The sequence below is a fragment of the Condylura cristata genome, unplaced genomic scaffold (assembly GCF_000260355.1).
Source record: "Condylura cristata isolate star-nosed mole 26May11 unplaced genomic scaffold, ConCri1.0 scaffold00029, whole genome shotgun sequence".
Taxonomy (NCBI): Eukaryota; Metazoa; Chordata; class Mammalia; order Eulipotyphla; family Talpidae; genus Condylura; species Condylura cristata.
Window position 1 is genome coordinate 26,261,078 of NW_004567130.1, and position 19,317 is coordinate 26,280,394.

A 19,317-nucleotide genomic window follows, 5' to 3' on the forward strand; every position below is an offset into this window, starting at 1 on the left:
ACACATGGCGAGGCAGACCTCTCCTGACCCGCCCGCTGCTCCCCTCAGCAGTGGACTTGGTCGATCTGCCTGTTCTGCTCCCCACTGTCTCTGGTGAAGCCTCTCACCGCCCCTCAGCCTCTGGCCTGTACCCCAGTTCTGTATGTACAAATAAATAAATCTTTAAAAAACGGGGTGGGTGGGGAGGGAAGTGCATGGTATTATGGTGATGGCACACGGGTGACTTGGTGATGGGAAACCCGCAGGGATTACAATTGAGATGGGGGAAAAAATGTACAAAATGATGTAAAAATAAACTTATAAAAAAAATAAAAAGAAAAAGAAGAGCTAATAGGCTATTCAGAGAGTAAAGCAAAAGGATTAATTAGTAAGCTCAGTTATTCAGTTTTATCCTGCCAGTTTTGTCAATCAAAATAGACCTCACTAAGTTCACATCATTTTCTTACTCCACTTTGCTAAGTGTGCTCTGTATCTGTGTGGCTGATGTAGGAATCTAAGATAAACTATACAGTTGCTTTCAAGAGTTACCTTATTGCTTTGGCACTCTTTTATCTTGGAAAATCTGTAATTCAGGGTAATGTTCAAGGTAAAATTCAGTTATCTTAGGTTACTGGAAAACTGTTAGTCTGGATAACTGGTTCCTTTATAATGGATAGTTACTCTATGCAGGATAAATCAGTACTTTTAAACATAACAATCAAAGAGCTAATCAGCAAAGAACAAATGTTCTTAATTTACTGATGAGAAAGTTTAGCTGAGATGTGAATTAAAGGGTTGAATTAACTATATCTGTATATCAGCTAAACAGCTTTGTTTTTTCCTTAGGGCAAAGGTTTGTTCAGTATTCACTAGGGAAAAGAAAACAGTGATTAATTTTTTTAACTCTACTTTTTCTTCAAAGGAACCAGTTTCTAGCATGTCCTACTTCTTAAATTTGCCATATAGAGGTCTTCTAAAGGCCCAGAATGATTTTCTTCCTTGAATGTGGGAAATTTTAGGAATGATCTAAATGAGGACCCAAAAGGATGCCTTCGTTTACTCCGAGTGACACTGCCTAGGTTTCAGTCCCTTCAGGGTGCATTCATCTAACCCCCACAACAAATGCTGTGACAGACATGTCTGGGTTCACAACATGCTAGAAGTTTGTGAGTTCCTGAGGGTGATCCAGGTGTTGTAACTCAAAAGTGGGTTTTACCTGGACAGAGCTTCTTAACCAAACATAGCTTCCAAAACATTTAGTGCTGACCTTCAAAATGTTTTGTGAACTTTGTTGCCAATAGCAAATTCTCCTTTAACATAATGGTCAGGTTTCTACTAAGCAAAATTTGCACATTAACTGAAAGTGAAACAAAACTGTTTTTGTTTCTTCTGGCCTGTATCTAATGCTGTGTTTGCACACAGTGGACACTGTAAGAATAGTTCTGACAACCAGCAGGTTGGCCACCGGTTTTCCCATGATTTGCTAATCCCCTGCTTGCTGAAACCATTAATAACTCAAATGCCTTTAGACTTTGCTATAAATACCAGTCTGCTTGATGTAAAACAAATTTATGGCTACTGCATTCTATGTTTATGGGAGAATACCTCGCAGAAATTGCTTGAAATTTATAGGTAGGAAGAACTGCTTATTAGAGAGTTTTATTCTGATATTCACTGGAGAATAGTTGAGGGAGTTATTGGATTATTGGCTAAAGAAGTCAGATAATTTAAATGAAATTATATCTTGTGTATTGGGGTGTGTGTGTTTCTATATTGAAAATGCTTCAGTTTGAAAACTGGAAAATTAGATCTTTAATTGACATTTTTATTTAAGTAGAAGTGTTCATTATTAATGTGACTCTTTTATCTCACAAATAACTTCATGTACTCTGCTTGTGTCGACTCAGTTACAGAGAAACCCCTTAAATTTATAACTTCCAAATTATAAAATTTCAAGAGGCTTCTGTCATACTTAGTACAAGTAGATAAGAAATCCAGCTAGAAAAAAATTTCACGTTTTTTGCTATAGGTTTTTAAAGTGGGTTTGTGAGATGACAATAATAATTTCACTAGATGCTAATGATAAATTTTATCTGTATTAGGAAATAAATACTAATTGGGGATAAGAAATGAATTTATCTGTTTTCATGCTCGTATGTGAGATTTCTAGTACCATAACATTCCCACTTGAATTAGGACATTTCCCCAATTTTTTTTTTTTTTTCAGATTTATTTATTTGTGCATACAGAACTGGGGTGCAGGCCAGAGGCTCAGGGGCGGCGAGAGGCTTCACCAGAGACAGAACAGGGAGCAGAACAGGCAGATCGACCAAGTCCACTGCTGAGGGGAGCAGCGGGCGGGTCAGGAGAGGTCTGCCGCGCCCTGGGGTCACCTCCGGGGCAGGCGGGGATCGAACTCATGCGGAAGTGGCTATGCTTTAACCCACTGTGCCACTAGGGAGGGCCCATTTCCCCAATTTTAAGTATTAGTTGCAGTCTTAACACCTACATTAACGGTTTCATTGTATAAACATTAGACCTGCTATAAAATTATTTTTATGAAGAAAAAAAATGTAGTCTTATTTTAACTTAATATGTGGGACAGTAACTAGGCAAAGAAAGTAAATACAAGGCTTTAAATTTGTATATGGATATGGATATATTAAAGCCAAATCTGAGGACTTCCATGAGCATTACAATTCTGCTTTATACAGAGGTAAACATTTTTAAAAGTTTTTGTGAGTCCATTTTTATTTTCTTATTGGAATGGTAAATAGATGCCTGGTCATCAGCGTTCTTATGTTGGAGCATTGGGAGGAACAGAACTTTAATCATTGTCCTATAATATACATCTGGGTGAAAAAAAACTGACTGAACACGTGTTTGTGAATTTGGAAAACTTTCTAGGGGAAAAGATTTATGAACTTCCCTGGTGACCTAGGAGTTAAGTCTTACTACTATCACTTGGTAAGGCATGAGTTCGATCCCCAGCCAGGGAGCTCACCCACAGGGCACAGCAGACCTCTTCTGTCTTGCCCACTGCTCCCCTCAGCAGTGTATTTCACTAGATTTGCATATTCTGCTCCTCACTCTGTCTCTGGAGAATCCTCACATCTGACACCGCCGCGCCCCCCCCCCCCATCTCAGGCCTACACCTCAGGTCTTTAAAGCAGAAAAAGAAAAAGGCATTTCTTAAATAAAAACATTAAATAAAAAGGAAAAGAATTATGTTTAATTGCACATATTAAGATGTCTAAATTAATCTGTTATGAAGAAAGGCTAGTGTGAGAAAATTTGTTCTTCCACATATAACTTTTTGATTTCAAGGAAAAAAATTTGACACTGACATAGAAGATATGGACTGTAGTACTTCAGTACTACAGAGAAGATGGACTGAGGAAGTGGGCAACATAGAACTTGTCCTTTAAAGGAAACCCCAAAGAATATCTGTCTCTCCATCCCCCAACTTCCTCCCAGAATGTTGGGCTTCAAAGAACAAACAGATTAACGGTTATCAGGAGTAGTATGGCTTGGGCTGAGTAAAAGAAAATTGACTGAATTATACTACTGACTTAATCACTACAGGTTTCTGGTTGGATTGTTTCTGTGTGAGGGTAAAGAAAACATAGCCAGGAGGCATTAAAGCGGCAGTTACTGGTAAACGGTGAGGGAGTCAAATGACAGAGAGATGAGACCAGAAACACAGGACCAAAGTTCCTAAGACACAGTTTGACATCAAGCAAGTTTGACAGTGTCTGCAGATATCTGGAACTGACCAGATATGTGACTAAGCATGCCAAGGAGAGCTGCTGCTGGTGGACACAGGCCCAGCATCATCAACGGACTCGCTAGGACTATGACAGGGGCAGCCTCTGGGACAGACCCTGCCTCTACACTGCCTTCTCTACGGGAAATCCTGGAGCCCTTGAAGGATGGGAAGATAAAATTTCCGACTCGGACGCTGCAGGAAAAGGTCCTGAGGTTAGGGTCAGCGGCAAGACCGTCCTGTGTCAGGTGGGGGATCGTGCTGGCGTTGGTTGTGATTTCCCTGCCAGGCCGGGGCTGTGGCCTGGCGTCAGCACACGACTCTTCCTATGAGATAGTCACCCCCACGATTCTGACGGCGGAGCGGACGGGAGACCCCGGGGAAGAGGCTTCCTACGTGCTGGTTGTGCAGGGCCAGAAGCAGCTGATTCACCTGACGGTGAAGAGAGACTATTTTGTCAGTAACTTTCCTGTCTTCAGCTACCACAGTGGCATCCTGGGGCAAGAAATGCCTTCCGTCTCACGGGACTGCCACTACGAAGGCTACATAGAAGGTGCCCCAGGTTCTTTTGTCTCTGTGAACACCTGTTCAGGCCTCAGGGGCATCCTCATCAAGGACGGGAAAGCCTATGGCATTGAGCCCATGGAGCCTTCGCAAGGGCCTCAACATGTGCTGTTCACCATGGCACAGCAAACGCGAGTCTCCTGCGCCGTCACCTCCAAAGCCAGCCCAGGGGCGTCCGCCAGCTGGCAGCAAGGGGGCAGGAGGCCTCCCAGCCCGCACACGCTGTCCTCCCTGTGGTCACACACCAAGTACGTGGAGTTGTTTGTGGTGGTCAGCAACCAGCGGTTCCAGATGTGGGGCAGTGACGTCAATGAGACCGTGCGGAGAGTAATGGACATCATTGCCCTGGCCAACAGCTTCACGAGGGGGATAAACACAGAGGTGGTGCTGGCCGGGGTGGAGATGTGGACCGAGGGCGACCTCGTAGAGGTGCCTGAGGACTTGGGAGTTGCACTCAGGAATTTCAACAGCTGGAGACAAGAGGAGCTCTTCCCGCGTGTGAAGCATGATGTCGCCCACATGCTCGCTGGCCGTCAGCCTGGACAGGCCACGGGGAGGGCATTTCTCGGTGGTGCCTGCTCAAGTGAGTTTGCTGCAGCTGTGGAATCCTTCCACCACGAAGATGCCCTCCTGTCCGCTGCACTCCTGGTGCACGAGCTCGGGCACAACTTGGGTATTGAGCACGACCACACGGCCTGCATTTGCGGGGATCAGCGCTTTTGCCTCATGCATGAAAACGTCACCAAAGAAAGTGCCTTCAGCAACTGCAGCTCTGACTACTATTACCAGTTCCTGCACACACACAAAGCGGCCTGCCTGTTCAACAAGCCTCAGCACCAGGGCCGCAGACCCAGGGATTATCACTGTGGAAACGGCGTGCTGGACGATGGGGAGCAGTGTGACTGTGGTCCTGACTGCAGCAGTCACGAGTGTTGCGACTCCACATGTCGGCTGAAGACTGACGCCTTGTGTAGCCAGGGACTCTGCTGTTTTAATTGTCTCTACAAACCCAAAGGATACACCTGCCGTCCCGCTTTGGGAGAGTGTGACCTCCCAGAGTATTGTGATGGCACCTCTGAAGTGTGCCCAAACAACATGTACAAGCAAGATGGCACTCGGTGTGACATGGTCCACTACTGTGTCGGGGGACAGTGCAGAAACCCTGACAGCCAGTGCGTGAACATATATGGGAACGCGGCAAGGTCTGCCCCACAAGAGTGCTACACAGCTCTCAACAGCCAAGGGAACCGGTTTGGGAACTGTGGCCGTCCCCCTGCAGCTGACCAACCCTACGTCAAGTGTCTAGATGACAACGTATTTTGCGGGAAACTCGTATGCACTGGAGTCAGAGAGCTACCGTCAATCAAACCCCAGCACACAGTGATTCAGGTTCCTTATCTGGAAGACTTCTGCTGGAGCATGGATGCCTATGGCACCACCGACATCCCCGATGACGGAGACGTGTACTCTGGCACTTACTGTGCTCCTAACAAAGTCTGCATGAATTCTGCCTGCAGAGAACACACCGTGCTCAACTATGACTGTGAACCCGAGTTGATGTGTAATGGGAACGGGATCTGCAACAACTTAAGGCACTGCCACTGTGACTATGGCTATGACCCTCCTGACTGCAAACATCGAGGATACGGGGGCAGTGTGGACAGTGGCCCTCCTGGCATACCTGATAATTTAAATGAAAGTACAAATAGGATTCCTAAGAGTTTTAAAAGCATAGAGACTGAGGATTATGTTCGTCTAGCAATTTACATAATCCCAGCATTTCTTTTCATATTAGTTTGTCTTTTATGCGTTTTCCTATGCCTCAGGACTGGAGTTGATACAGTAGATGACACAGCCACACCCTCAGAGATAAGCTCTGAGGAGACCAGTAGCACTGAAGAGCTACTACAGGAGAAAGAAGAGGAAGAAGAAGAAAGGTTATTAGAAGAAGCACTCCTGCCAGGGGAAGCTTTTCCACCAGCAGAAAGTCCCCAACCAGGAGAGGGTCCCCCACCAGCAGAGAGCTACCCACCAGAGGCCCCACCAGCAGAAGTGCCCCCACTACCACCAGCAGAGGCTTCACCTGAGGCCCCCCTACCACCAGCAGAGGCCTCACCTGAGGCCCCACCACCACCAGCAGAGGCTTCACCTGAGGCCCCACCACCACCAGCAGAGGCCTCACCTGAGGTGTCACCACCAGCACCAGAGGCCTCACCTGAGGCCCCACCACCAGCACCAGAGGCACCACCAGCACCTGTGGCCTCTTAAGAACCTCTGCCCTAGGGGTGGTCGCAGGTAGTGCAGCAATAGCCAGAGGAAGAGTCCTGGAGGAAGGCCCAAGTACATGAAACACCTCAAGCACTGAGGGAATGGACAAGTGGACACTGATGGCTCCGTGGCTCTGCAGGGACTACGGGCTGCAGGAACACTAATCTGCAGGCGCGATCCCCGCTGTCAATATTCATTCGTAATTGGTTACGGATTCACTCATGAAATCATATATACAACATTCTGTAATTCTGCCTATTCCGTTTCATGAGCAATTTATTGATGCTCTTCTGGGTCACTGCTATCAGCGTCTTCCTTCATTTGACCGATTTCTGATCTGAAAGCCTCTTCAGAGCCTACCAGATTCCATCTACATCACTTCTATGGTACTATCTGTATCATATTACTACCAGTGATTATCATCTCAGTCACAATCCATGATTTAAGTGCCACTATCTGCTGAGTAATCTGCCTTGGCAGTTTCTACTTATGAAACAGAGGCAATGAAATAAATAAAATCTATTTGCAGATGCAGCCCAGTACTTGGGGCTTCTTTATTTTGGGGTGCTTTGTAAAGGGCTACATATGACCAGGCCGGTCATACACCTGGGGAGCAGGTACATAGGGAAGCAGCAGGTTACCAGGGCAGGAGGCTGCCTTCATAATACTGAGGTCATGTTTGAGGATTTTTTTCCTTTAGATTTAAACATTTTCTACTTGAAGTTGGTAACTTATCTACCGACAATTCACAGCAATAGGGGTAACTATACTTTTGGATGTGGCATTTCTCTGTGAAGACAGTCTAAAGTCATATAATGATAATGTTGCTGATTCTGAGTCAAACACTGCTTGTTTAATACTCGCTATGCACTGTATTATTTAATTTCATCCTTCCATTGCCTTATGCGAACTCCCTTTCTGAGAGAAAAAAAGAGACCAGAGTTTTGCTGTAGAGCTAGTAAGGGTCGGGACCCACTCTAGATATGATATGACTCTAGATATGCCAGTCTACATTCTGCACTGTCCCAAGAGCCATTTCCTCAGTGTAAAAAGTGATGGGGAGGACAATCTGTATTTCCTTCATTGTCCAGAACGCAGCTCTGATGAAACAAAGCCTCACAAATGGATGCTGATGTCCAACATCAACCAGCACACTGTGTGGTCTTCATCTGTGGAAGTGTCTTTCTCCCGAGGACACCGTGATACGTGGTGTGGCAGGTTTGCCTTATGCGAACTTGTTCATCGTGGGGACACACTCACTGCAGGTGTTCAGTGTACATGACCAACGAAGGGTCGGATGGGAGCCAACCTTACAACTGGAGGGCAACTTCTCAGCTGCCTCTCGCGAGCTCCCAGGTGTGGCACAATTGAACCTCACTCCGGTACGTCATCGCTACAGGTTGAGTATTCTCAGTCTGGGGATTCCTGAGCATCAGTCCCCAGCGGTCCATTGGCTGAGCCCTCCCCCAACTCTCACCCTCGAGAAGGAGCTAAGGTCTGGTTTGTTCCAGCTTTCAGGAAACTGATGTTCATGACTTTTGGGGCACAAAACCAAACTGCAGCACAATGTCCTAAATTATGCCCTCAGTTTGTGCAAGTCTCCAGGTCACGGGATGTGCTAGTCAGAGCTCAGAAGGCTGCAGGGCAGGTGCAAATGCATGGTGGAACGCAGTATTGGTTGGGACCCACAGAGTTTTGTGAGTAAGGGTGAAGCTAGGAAACCAAAGACCTTGCAATACACATGTGTCCTTCGAGACTTGAAAAAGATGTGGAGGATGCCTGGCGGAAGCGCGTCAGTGGGGAACAACAGGGGTGTTCTTCCCAGTTAGGGCACCATGCGGTGATGATGGTAGTAAAAGCCGAGACACCTCCCATAGTTTTAAAAACTTCAAATATAAAGAAAATGATGATTTAGGTAGGGGTAGTTATGCTCAGCTAATTTTGTGACATTTTTAAAGAGTAAAAGGCAGCTAGAGAAAGGACACAAAAACATTAACAAATGGATATCTGCGCCCCTGTTTAAGCAGCAGTTTTTTAACTGGTTAGATATAGAAACATTATAAATACTTTAAAATAGATGACTGGATCAAGAAGATGTGTTCTATATACACAATGGAATATTACTTAGCCACCAAAAAGATAAACTCATGCCATTTTAGCAACATTTCAACAACATTCAGTAACTGAGCCTTAAGGGAATATGCTCAGTGAAGTAAGACAGAAAGAAAAAGAAAATTATTGAATGGTTTTACTTATAGGAAGAATGTACAGGAAACATGGCATCAAGAAAAAAGTAATTATAATAAATTAAAAATAATATTAACAGGCAACTATAAATCATAGACATTCAGCAGAGGAGGGGGAAGGAGAGGTTTCAACACTGGTGGGGAAAGAGCACAAGGGACTATGATGATGGAGCATGGGTGAATCGCGGTGGGAATTCTATGGGGACTCCACCTGAGAAGAGAACGTGTACACTGTACAAAAAAGGAAGAATGATGTAAATATACATACATACATATATATATATATACACACAACACACACATATACATATAAAATTAACAAAGGAAATGTTTTTTAAACTGCTGACTCTTGAAAATTAATGTACCCCCCTTTCTTTTGTATATTAATCTTTAACAATATTTGAACTAGGGAGGAAAGGAGAAAGGAGACCCAATGTCAATGGGTCAAGTATATGTACTTGATATGTTACACTTGCTGTGTGATAAAATTACTGTAGTCTTCCATAAGGAGGTCATGCCACAATGAAGCTTAGGAGGATACTGAAGCCCCTGGAGCAATTTGAGTGGCAGAGCCATGACGTCTCTTCTCACAGAATGTACAATACTTAAAAAGAAAACATCTGAGGTGCTGTTGCAGCTGACTGTTCAAGGCTTCAAGCATTTTCACTACTATTACCTACTTGACTCTCTGACACCTTTTTTTTTTTAAGATTTATTTATGCATACAGAACTGGGGTACAGGTCAGAGGTGAGAGGATTCACCACAGACAAGAGTAGGGAGCACAATAGGCAGAGTGACAAAGCACACTGCTGAGGGGAGCAGCAGACAGGAGAGGTCTGCTGCACCATGTGGGTTAGCTCCCTGGCTGAGGATCAAACTGGTGCTGAGGCTGCTTCGGCTAGCTTAGTAGTGCTGTGCTTTAACCCACTGTGCCACCAGGGAGGGCCAGATTCTGACATCTTTCTTGGATTCCCTACACACTTATTTGCTCACCCTATCCTAGAGGTTTGGAATTTCCATTACTCTCCCATCTTCCATAGTAGAACGTATGTATATACCTGGTATGGCATTAAAGAAGTGACAGCAGGGTCTTCCTGTCCACTGGCAAATGTTGGCTCATGTGACTTTGGAAAACAAACCTTTCCTAATGTCAGGGTGTTAACAGGAAGGGCCTTCTATACCATAGCCACTTCCCACCCTGGGTTTTATTCATAATCTTGTCTATACTGAAAGACCTTATTCTTTCCCACCCCTAGTTAGTTCAAAGTCTCACAGCTCTGGTGGGGTTCTTGAAACCACTCCTTCACAGTTTTCTCTGCCTTAAAAAAAAAAAAAACAAAAAAACAGAACATGGGTCCTTTTTGAGGATACTCATGGAAAGAGGCTACAGGGGCATCAGTCTGTAACAGACCATCATGTGGTTATTTTCTACAGAACAGACAGTATTCATACATGCTTGCTACTGGGCAAAAATTCCAACTGGCATGTTGCAAGCAAGCAGTGTTTTGACTCCTAGCACATGTTCTAAGAATCATATCAAATTTTGGAGGTATTCATGCCATAGGGAAACAGAAAAATCTTGTGAGACATGATGAATAAAGTGTGAAATCATAACATTTCTTCAAGTGATGTGTTGAAGAATGACAGTCAGCTAGTAACAGTGAGCTCGGTGTGGCTGCAGACAATTTTGCATGAAAGATCTAAATAAAAAGGCATAGGCTCACTGCCAGGGAATCGTAAGAAAGGCTTTCCCTTGTGCCCTCTACTGGCCCTTTACCCACCCAAAGTCTTCTTTATGCTTCCATGGGTAAAATAAATCCTTATAGGAACACAGAAATACAAAATGATATGCTAAATAAAGCAAAGGCTACCCATTAATTCTTTGCTTTTTTTTAAAAAAAGGTTTATTTATTTATACATACAAGAGTTGGGGTATAGACCACAGGTGCACAGGTGGTGAGGGGATTCCCCAGAGACAGAGTGGGGAGCAGAACAGGCAGATCGATGAAGCACACTGCTGAGGGGAGCAGCGGGCGAGATAGGAGAGGGATCCTGGCCAGGGATCCAACTCATGCTGTATAACTACAGAGAGCTTCACAGTGCTGAGTGAGACTTAACACCATAGGCCACCAGGGATGCCCTAATTCTTTGCTTTTTAAAAATGACAGTGAACCCCAACTTTGTGCTAACGGATATGTCATGATCGAAGGAAAGCTCACAGATAGGAACCTCTGTAGGAAAATTAAAATTGTTGCAGAAAGATGATACCAGTATATCAACAACTATTGAGAATCTCTATATAGACTATACATTTTATTTAATATTGTGCCTAAAAAGAGGACATGTACTATTTGTGTCTTTTAAGTTGTCTTGATTGTCATGGTAGCTACTTATAACCAATGTAAATATGTTTTGCCAAGTATTTTGCAGAAAATATTTTACAAAACTTTTGAACTCAAGCATAAGAGGAAACGACAGGCACCTTCTCTTAGCACTGTGAGAGGTTTTCTGTCTCCTTGGATGCTAACAGCAGTACTCTGGAAGCTCTGAGTATTTTGTTCTTCTATCCCCCAAAAGAAGAATTTTCTAAGAGCAAAAATTAACCTTTTATGAAAGGAGACAATCCCCTTTCTCCTGAGGGGTTTTTCATACTCCCTGGCCCTGTGCTCCAGGTGTTACTTAAGTCAGATATGACAAAGGATGTAAGTTATTATTATTGACAGTACACTGCTCATCAGCAATGAGACTTACCCATTATCAGGTCATGATACTGAATTTCCTTGTATCAATGGCAGCTGCAGTACCATATGGTCACCTGCAAGCTTATTCTACATCCCAACAAAGCTGTAAGTCCTGGGCCAGGGAAGCAAGCCTTGGTTAATGTGGCAATTGCTGCCTGGGGCCCAGTTCCAGGCTAGACTGGTAGAGTCTTTATTTTTAAATTTTATTATGTTTTCCTGAGAGCCCCACTCAAGACCACGGCGGCATTTAAAGTGAATCTGCTTCTTGGATCTTAAACCAAGGATTCTGCCTTTCTCCCTCATCTGACCATAGTTACAATCCTTAATTTGCAAATGGCTCAGGACAGGCCAACTTTCATATCCTTGGACTTGCTGCCCAAGCTTGATGTTTTTCTAAGAAGGAATTGATGTGTATCTCTTCTCCTAATTCATTCATTCATTTCACCATAACTGAGTCTTTACCTGCAAACTGTACTAGGACTATAGAAATGGAAGTAAACAAAGTTTCTGACCCTATGAAAATTAAACAAATCACAAATAAAGAGAGAACTAAGTATACAACGTGCCAGGTGGCACTATGTGCGATGGGACAAAATGAGGCAGCAGAAAGGGAAAAGGTGGTGCTCACAGCAGTCTGGCCTGATAAGGTGGCATTTGAGGGGAGGGAAGTGAGGGTTCTGCCAGTACTGGGGAATTAACAAACCAGGAAGAAAGGGCGCTAAGGAAATGGTCCCAAGGAGAGAGAGAGGTTGGCATACCTTAAGCACACCAAGGAGGTCAACGTATCTGGACAGAGTGAACATGACTGAGAGTCGTGGTTGAGGACTCGGAGCAGGGACAGGTCCCCTGATGACTTCGTAGGAATGGCAAGAAACTGTGTTTATTTCAGTGGACATGGGAACATGGGAGGGCTTTAGGGAAGGGGCTACTGGAGTAGAAGAGTAGTGAAATCATTCCATCTTCTATGGGAGTGAGGGACGAGCAAGGGTAAGGCCATGAGCAATGTGCAAATGCAAAAGCAGAGGACCCACGGAGACTTATATTTGCCACATAGGGGATGCTTAATGCTTTCAGCAGGGTGGGTGAAGAGGTGGTAAGAGGCTAGAGTCTGGTATTGTTAGATAGAGCTGAAGGAAATTCCTGCTGGGCAGATGTATAGTGTGAGAGGAAGGGAGCAAAGATGATTTCAGTGGCAAAGCTCTGAGCATCTGCAAGACAGAAGCACCACTTACTGACACAGGGATGAGTGTGGAAAGAGCAGACATTGGACATATGTAGTCTGAGATACCTAAGTGGGCATATCAGCTGTGCAGCAAGATGCTTGCGTCTGCAATTCAGGAGAGAAATTAGTGAGGGGTGCATGTTTGGGTGCTATCAGTAGACAGATGATAGCTCAAGCAATGAGCCAAGTGTCACTGCCTTGGGAATGAGTATAAATAGAGAAGGGAAGAGATCTGAAAATTGGGTGACAAATTAGCTCCAGGGCACCCAAGGTATTGATGTTGGTAACAGGAGGAAGATTTAGGAAAGACTTGGGAACAAGAGCAGCTGGTATGCAGGAGTACTGCCATGAGAGAGTACTGTCCTGAAAATGAACATGAGAGGGTGTGTCTAGATGAGGTTTACACTGCAAATCCAGTCCATCCATAGATTCTCTTGTCTTCTCAACGCAGATGTAGAATGTGACCTGTTATCATCACCTCCAGTTCGCTTACATTGCCAACCACCATCAATTTCCTTCTAGACAATTGTAGAAGTCCTTAACTCATCTCTGCTTCCACCCTGGCTTCCTCAATAGCCTGGAAAAGCAGTGATTCTGTTAGAATCACTCATGCATTATCTTTGAAATGTTGCTGAGAGGCTCTGAAAGTAATGTTATCAACTGATCTGACAATGAACAGTTATTCAGTTATTCATAAGTATCCTACAGTGGAGCAAATTGGATGGATGAGTGGGGATGAAAGCTTATTCCAGTGGAGTCAAGATATGAAGGATGGGAAATATTAATTCAAAGGGGAAACTGTACTTTCACACTCACTGCAATAGCCAAAATGCTCCAAAACAGATGAGAGGATTAAGATGTGGCATATATATATATATATATATATATATATAATGGAGTACTACTCAGTGGTGAAAAAGATACAGTCACACCATTTACAGCAACATGGATGGAGCTAGAAGGGATAATGTTAAAGTCAGAAGGAGAATGACAAGCATCAAATGGTGTCACTTGTAGGTGGATTTATAAGTAGAAACCAGACGAAAGGTCACATAAAGCCAACTCAAAAACTAACTCTTGAGAACAAACTATAAAACTGAGACATTCAGAGGGGGAGGGGAAGAGGCAGGGGAGAGCACTGTGAGGATTATGGTAGTGGATTATGGGTGCCTGCATGGTGGGAGCGCTATGGTAACAGCACCAGAAGGGCAGAGACTGTATTTCCAGAATACAAACAATATAAACCAACGTAAGCTCAATAAAAAAAAAAAGAAAGAAAAATATAAAGTGTCAAAAACTCTTGGGGAGGTGTTCAACGTCATGAATATTCAGAGAAATGCAAATTAGATAGCCACAAAAGAATATCACCACAACAGTCCAAGACTGGCTTTCTGAGACTGAAAATTTCAAGTATTTCTTTGCAACAGTGGAAACTCATATCAATTGCTTTGAAATGTCAACTAGCAAGTCGTTTTTAAATAGAATTTTTTAGTGTATGATTAAAATTTGCTTCAGGCAAATACCTGAACATATTTGCTTATTTTCATCAACTTACTGTACAATAAGGGTCACAGAGTACTCTTCATAGCATTCTAAAATAAAAGAAACCTGGGTTCAGAGAAAACAATGTTGAACTGTGACAGGCCCATATAGAGAAACATAAGGAGAGCAATGAAAAGGAATGAACTGCAATGCATCCCAAAAAAGTAGTTGAAGTCGATTAAACATTATGTGGAAAAGAGAGGTCAAACAATCACTGTATTTACGTGACCTTGAGGTAAAATGGGGAGCCCCTCCAAAATGTCAGAGCAAGGCCCTCCAGTAATTCTCTCCTCCACAAAAGCAGTGGTACCACTCTAAAAATAATCAAAATCAACTTTGAGAAAGTTTGGAAATGGGGCCCTCCCTGGTGTTGCGAGGGGCTTAGACGCAGCAGCACTGCAAGCTAGCCACAGACGCTTCAGTTTGATCCCTGCCCTGAAGGTGACCCACATGGTGCGGCAGCCCTCTCCTGTCTCCCCGCTGCTCCCCTCAGCAGTGTATCTCAGTCCATCTGCTTGTTCTGCTCCCCACTCTGTCTCTGGTGAATCCTCTCACCGCCCCTGCACCTCTGGCCTACACCTCAGTTCTGTATGCATAAATAAAATTTTTTTATTATAATAGTTTATTTTTAAATAATTTTGTGCCTTTTTCCATCTCAGTTGCAATCCCCGTGGGCTTCCCACCACCAATTCACCCATGTGCCATCCACAGTCCAGTCTACTCCTCTCTCCCAATTTTTGATCCCATTCCCCACTCCACTCCCATAAAATGTCTCTGGTATATAGTTGTTCATCATTATTATTCCCCGCCCCTGGTCCTTTATGTATAAATCTTTTTTTTTTTTAAAGAAAGTCTGCAAATTAATCAGTCATAGAAACTACTGAACATTGTCTATTGAAAAACTTAAATAAAACAATAAAGCGGTCAAATCTTGGTAAGAGGAATGAGTCCAGTGAAGTTTTTATTGTTCTACTCCCAATCTTTCTCCACAGATCCCTACTGCCCTTGAAAAACTGCAACTCAACTACAGGCCACCTAGCACTCAGTGGAAGGCCAGAACTGTTTGGAGCTCCCTCAAAAGTCCTATTCCCACAGAATTGTCACTTTTTACATTTTCCAGGCAGTTGCCTGGAAAATCCCTATTCACAGGATTCACCATGTTGCTACAAAAAGTCTTTAAAAAAAAAGAAGCGAAGGCTGTTTGGATTTGGCAGTTTCTGGATAGAAGACCAAAGGTACAGGCAATAAGAGAAAAACTAGACAAATGGACTCATGAAAAGTCGCAAAACTTCTGGATCAAAAAACACCAACAGAGTTAAAAAGGTAACAACCTATGGAAACAGTGAAAAGATGGGCAAACCACATATATGATAAGGCATAAACATCCAGGGCACATAGAAAAATTCTAAAGCTCCCTGGGCAAGGGAGCTCCATACACAGTTCTCCAAAGAAGATACAAATAAATGATCAGCGCGAACATCAAAAGATGTACAAACAGTTTGCTGCTACTGAAGTAAAGTCACAACTAAATGAGATGCCACCTTTCGCCCAGGACCACGACTATAATGAAAGAGCCAGGCCGTGACAAAGCCAGTGAGGCTGCGGAGAACCCGGATTCCTCATCCGCTGCTTGTGGACGTGTAAAACTGCTCAGCTACTTCATAGCTCCCCACAAGGCTAACCTGGGAGTTAACATGCGAACACAAAATTCCACTCCTAAGGCTCTACCCAGAGGAATGAAAACATTGACCCAGGCAAAAACTGAGGTACTCCGTGTCCTCAGTGGCACTACTCACAACAGCCAAAAGGTGGGACGAGCCTAACACCGTCATGTGAGCAACCGAAATACACAATGTGGTTTGTCAAATAATAAAGGGCTTATTTGGCCTTATTTGACCAAGAGGAAATGAAGTACTGATACTTTCTACGACATCATGGCTCATCCGAGACTACATTCTGCTAGGTAAAACATGCCAGTCATGAAGACTGTGTCTCACAGGACACCAATGCTAGGAGATGTTCAGAACCCGCTAAATGACACTGACAGACGTAGAGCAATGGCAGCCTAGGATGAGGAGAGGGAAGAGTGACTGCGAATAGCTACTGAAGAATTACTTTGATACTCGTAGGAAATAAGTTGTTGGTGGTGATGGCTGCGTAATTGCAGGCATGGCTGAACTGCACATTTTAAACAATAAAGATTATAGTGTAAGACTGAAAAATCAATAAAAACATTATTAAAAGGCAAAACAGAATGACCTAATCATGGGATACACACATAGGGAGCTAAACACAGAAAAGTGCGGAAGGAGTCGCCATAAACACAGGATCATGGTTATTTCAGAAGCTCAGGCTCTGCAGAGGCTCATGGCTGACCTTGATGGGAAAAGAACTTTATGCATCACTTCATTAGGGTCATACATAGACACAAAACACGCAATTTGTCTGCAGCTCAGTGATACTATTGTGCAAGCGCGCTCACCGTCCATTTCCAGAACATGCTCACCATCCCAAACTGAAACTCTGAACACACTGAAGATCATCAACTTCCCATTACTCTTTCATCTAAATCTGGTAGTCTCCATTCTATTTTCTGTTTCTATGAATTTAACTAATAGATAAAACTCACACATTACACCATCACTATTTGTCCTTTCTGTCCAGCTTAGCTGTTCTTTTTTAAAAAAAAAATTTCTGGAAAAATACATATTTTGGCATTATGCTATCTTTTAAAATGAAAGAATTCTCAAAAAAAGGAAAAACCAAGTGAACTAGTGATACCCAAAGGAGCAAAATATGCATATACCTTCTAAAAGAATGTCACAGGATGAAACTTGATGGTGACTGTAGATGTGAGGATTGAAAGGGATGGTCTTGGAGAGATGAGACAGTACAGCATAAATGAATGAATCCAAAGGACAAGAGATGTTTAAAAGTACAGCTGGGAGGTGGAAACCATGAGAAACTGACACAGAAGGACATTCAAGTGCGAGGGCAGGTTTCAGACCAGATGGGGAGAAATGGACAGCCACAACAAACACACAAAAAGGCAGTTAAGTCTGCACTGTTTTACTCAAAGAAATAGGAGGGAAGAAGTCAGAAGACTAAACTGTTTTCTGAAAACATTCAAGGCAAGCAAAGCAACAATAAGTAATCATCGATCAACTGTGAAACATCACCACACTCACACCTGGGAGCCACCTATTCAGCCAACAAATACACCACTCATGTGTTCCTAACACAAGAACTCTTCTAGGTCTGGGTCATAAGGAGCAAAAACAGGAGTGGTCACTGAGCACAGGGAGGTCACAGCCAAACACTGGGTAGACTTTGAGGACACCCAGTATCGACAGGCATAATCTGAGGATCCCCCTATGTCAGGAACACTGCAAGAAGGATGTGGTTGGGAGACACCAACAATGGTGCTCACAGCCTGTAGCACCTGCCATAACATTCCCGGACACTGCTACAAACAGAACCTGAGGAAACGAATTGTGATGGTATTTAAATGTAAGAGCATTGTCCTGGCCTCATGGATCACACAGGCCCACTGAAGTCTTGGATCACACAGGCCCACTGATGTCTTCCTTTGGGGGCTGCGCACCAGCCAATTAGCCTTATGTAACAGATTGTCTGGCGAGATGTGCAGATCACTACAGTGACTCATGAGGAATAAGGGACACCATGGTTATGATGCCAGAACTAGAGACAGGCTTTTTGGGGTTAGTTTTTAAAAGAGGGAAATGTGTGGTAAGAGTGTGTCCACCACGGTCTCCAAGTCCCTGGGTGGAACATTTGGAGTCAGCTCAGCAACGGACAACAGGATGCAGGGGTGGGGGAGGGGTGTTCCGGTGGCACAGTTGAGGGGGCATGGAGATTTTGCTTCCTCTCTCATGGTACCGTCCAGCATTATAGAGGTCACAATCCTTGGTGATGGCAAGAGGACTTTAGCCAAGGAACACTGACACTGATGCTGGGGAGCAAAGTCACAGACAAGGGCACTATCAGAAGCAGAGACCAGAAGGACTAGAAGGACACAGCCAGAAGCCTTCTCTCTCAGAGGTGGGTAGAAGCTACCTTTCGAGCCAGCACAGCTCTGGACTGAACTTGGGGCTGAGGGCCCGTGTGTCAGACGGAGCGGCTGCTGGTGGACACAGGCCCAGCATCATCAACGGACTCGCTAGGACTATGACAGGGGCAGCCTCTGGGACAGACCCTGCCTCTACACTGCCTTCTCTACGGGAAATCCTGGAGCCCTTGAAGGATGGGAAGATAAAATTTCCGACTCGGACGCTGCAGGAAAAGGTCCTGAGGTTAGGGTCAGCGGCAAGACCGTCCTGTGTCAGGTGGGGGATCGTGCTGGCGTTGGTTGTGATTTCCCTGCCAGGCCGGGGCTGTGGCCTGGCGTCGGCACACGACTCTTCCTATGAGATAGTCACCCCCACGATTCTGACGGCGGAGCGGACGGGAGACCCCGGGGAAGAGGCTTCCTACGTGCTGGTTGTGCAGGGCCAGAAGCAGCTGATTCACCTGACGGTGAAGAGAGACTATTTTGTCAGTAACTTTCCTGTCTTCAGCTACCACAGTGGCATCCTGGGGCAAGAAATGCCTTCCGTCTCACGGGACTGCCACTACGAAGGCTACATAGAAGGTGCCCCAGGTTCTTTTGTCTCTGTGAACACCTGTTCAGGCCTCAGGGGCATCCTCATCAAGGACGGGAAAGCCTATGGCATTGAGCCCATGGAGCCTTCGCAAGGGCCTCAACATGTGCTGTTCACCATGGCACAGCAAACGCGAGTCTCCTGCGCCGTCACCTCCAAAGCCAGCCCAGGGGTGTCCGCCAGCTGGCAGCAAGGGGGCAGGAGGCCTCCCAGCCCGCACACGCTGTCCTCCCTGTGGTCACACACCAAGTACGTGGAGTTGTTTGTGGTGGTCAGCAACCAGCGGTTCCAGATGTGGGGCAGTGACGTCAATGAGACCGTGCGGAG

General features: G+C 44.6%; 3 protein-coding genes across 4 annotated transcripts in view; 2 read left to right on the top strand and 1 right to left on the bottom strand.

Annotated features, from left to right (window-relative positions):
* TMEM116 (transmembrane protein 116) overlaps positions 1 to 19,317 on the bottom strand; it is an 88,306-nt gene that overhangs the window by 2,205 nt on the left and 66,784 nt on the right. The window contains exon 10 of one of the 2 annotated variants that reach the window (XR_001145920.1): positions 8,997 to 9,054. The exons of the other annotated variant lie outside the window; for it this stretch is intronic. The gene's annotated coding sequence lies outside the window, so the exon portion shown is untranslated. Of the gene's footprint in view, positions 1 to 8,996; positions 9,055 to 19,317 lie in introns of those variants that run through there. 2 annotated transcript variants of the gene reach the window in all.
* Positions 3,773 to 16,152, top strand: LOC101637020 (disintegrin and metalloproteinase domain-containing protein 1a-like). The gene is made up of 2 exons (XM_012730885.1): positions 3,773 to 6,246; positions 15,882 to 16,152. The coding sequence occupies exons 1-2, from the start codon at positions 3,773 to 3,775 to the stop codon at positions 16,150 to 16,152; spliced, it is 2,745 nt and encodes a 914-aa protein (XP_012586339.1).
* Positions 18,518 to 19,317, top strand: part of LOC101637248 (disintegrin and metalloproteinase domain-containing protein 1b-like) — a 6,415-nt gene continuing 5,615 nt past the window's right edge. Inside the window, exon 1 of the mRNA XM_012730886.1 lies at positions 18,518 to 19,309. Within this exon, the coding sequence (XP_012586340.1) occupies positions 18,518 to 19,309 (792 nt within the window). The remainder of the gene's footprint in view (positions 19,310 to 19,317) is intronic.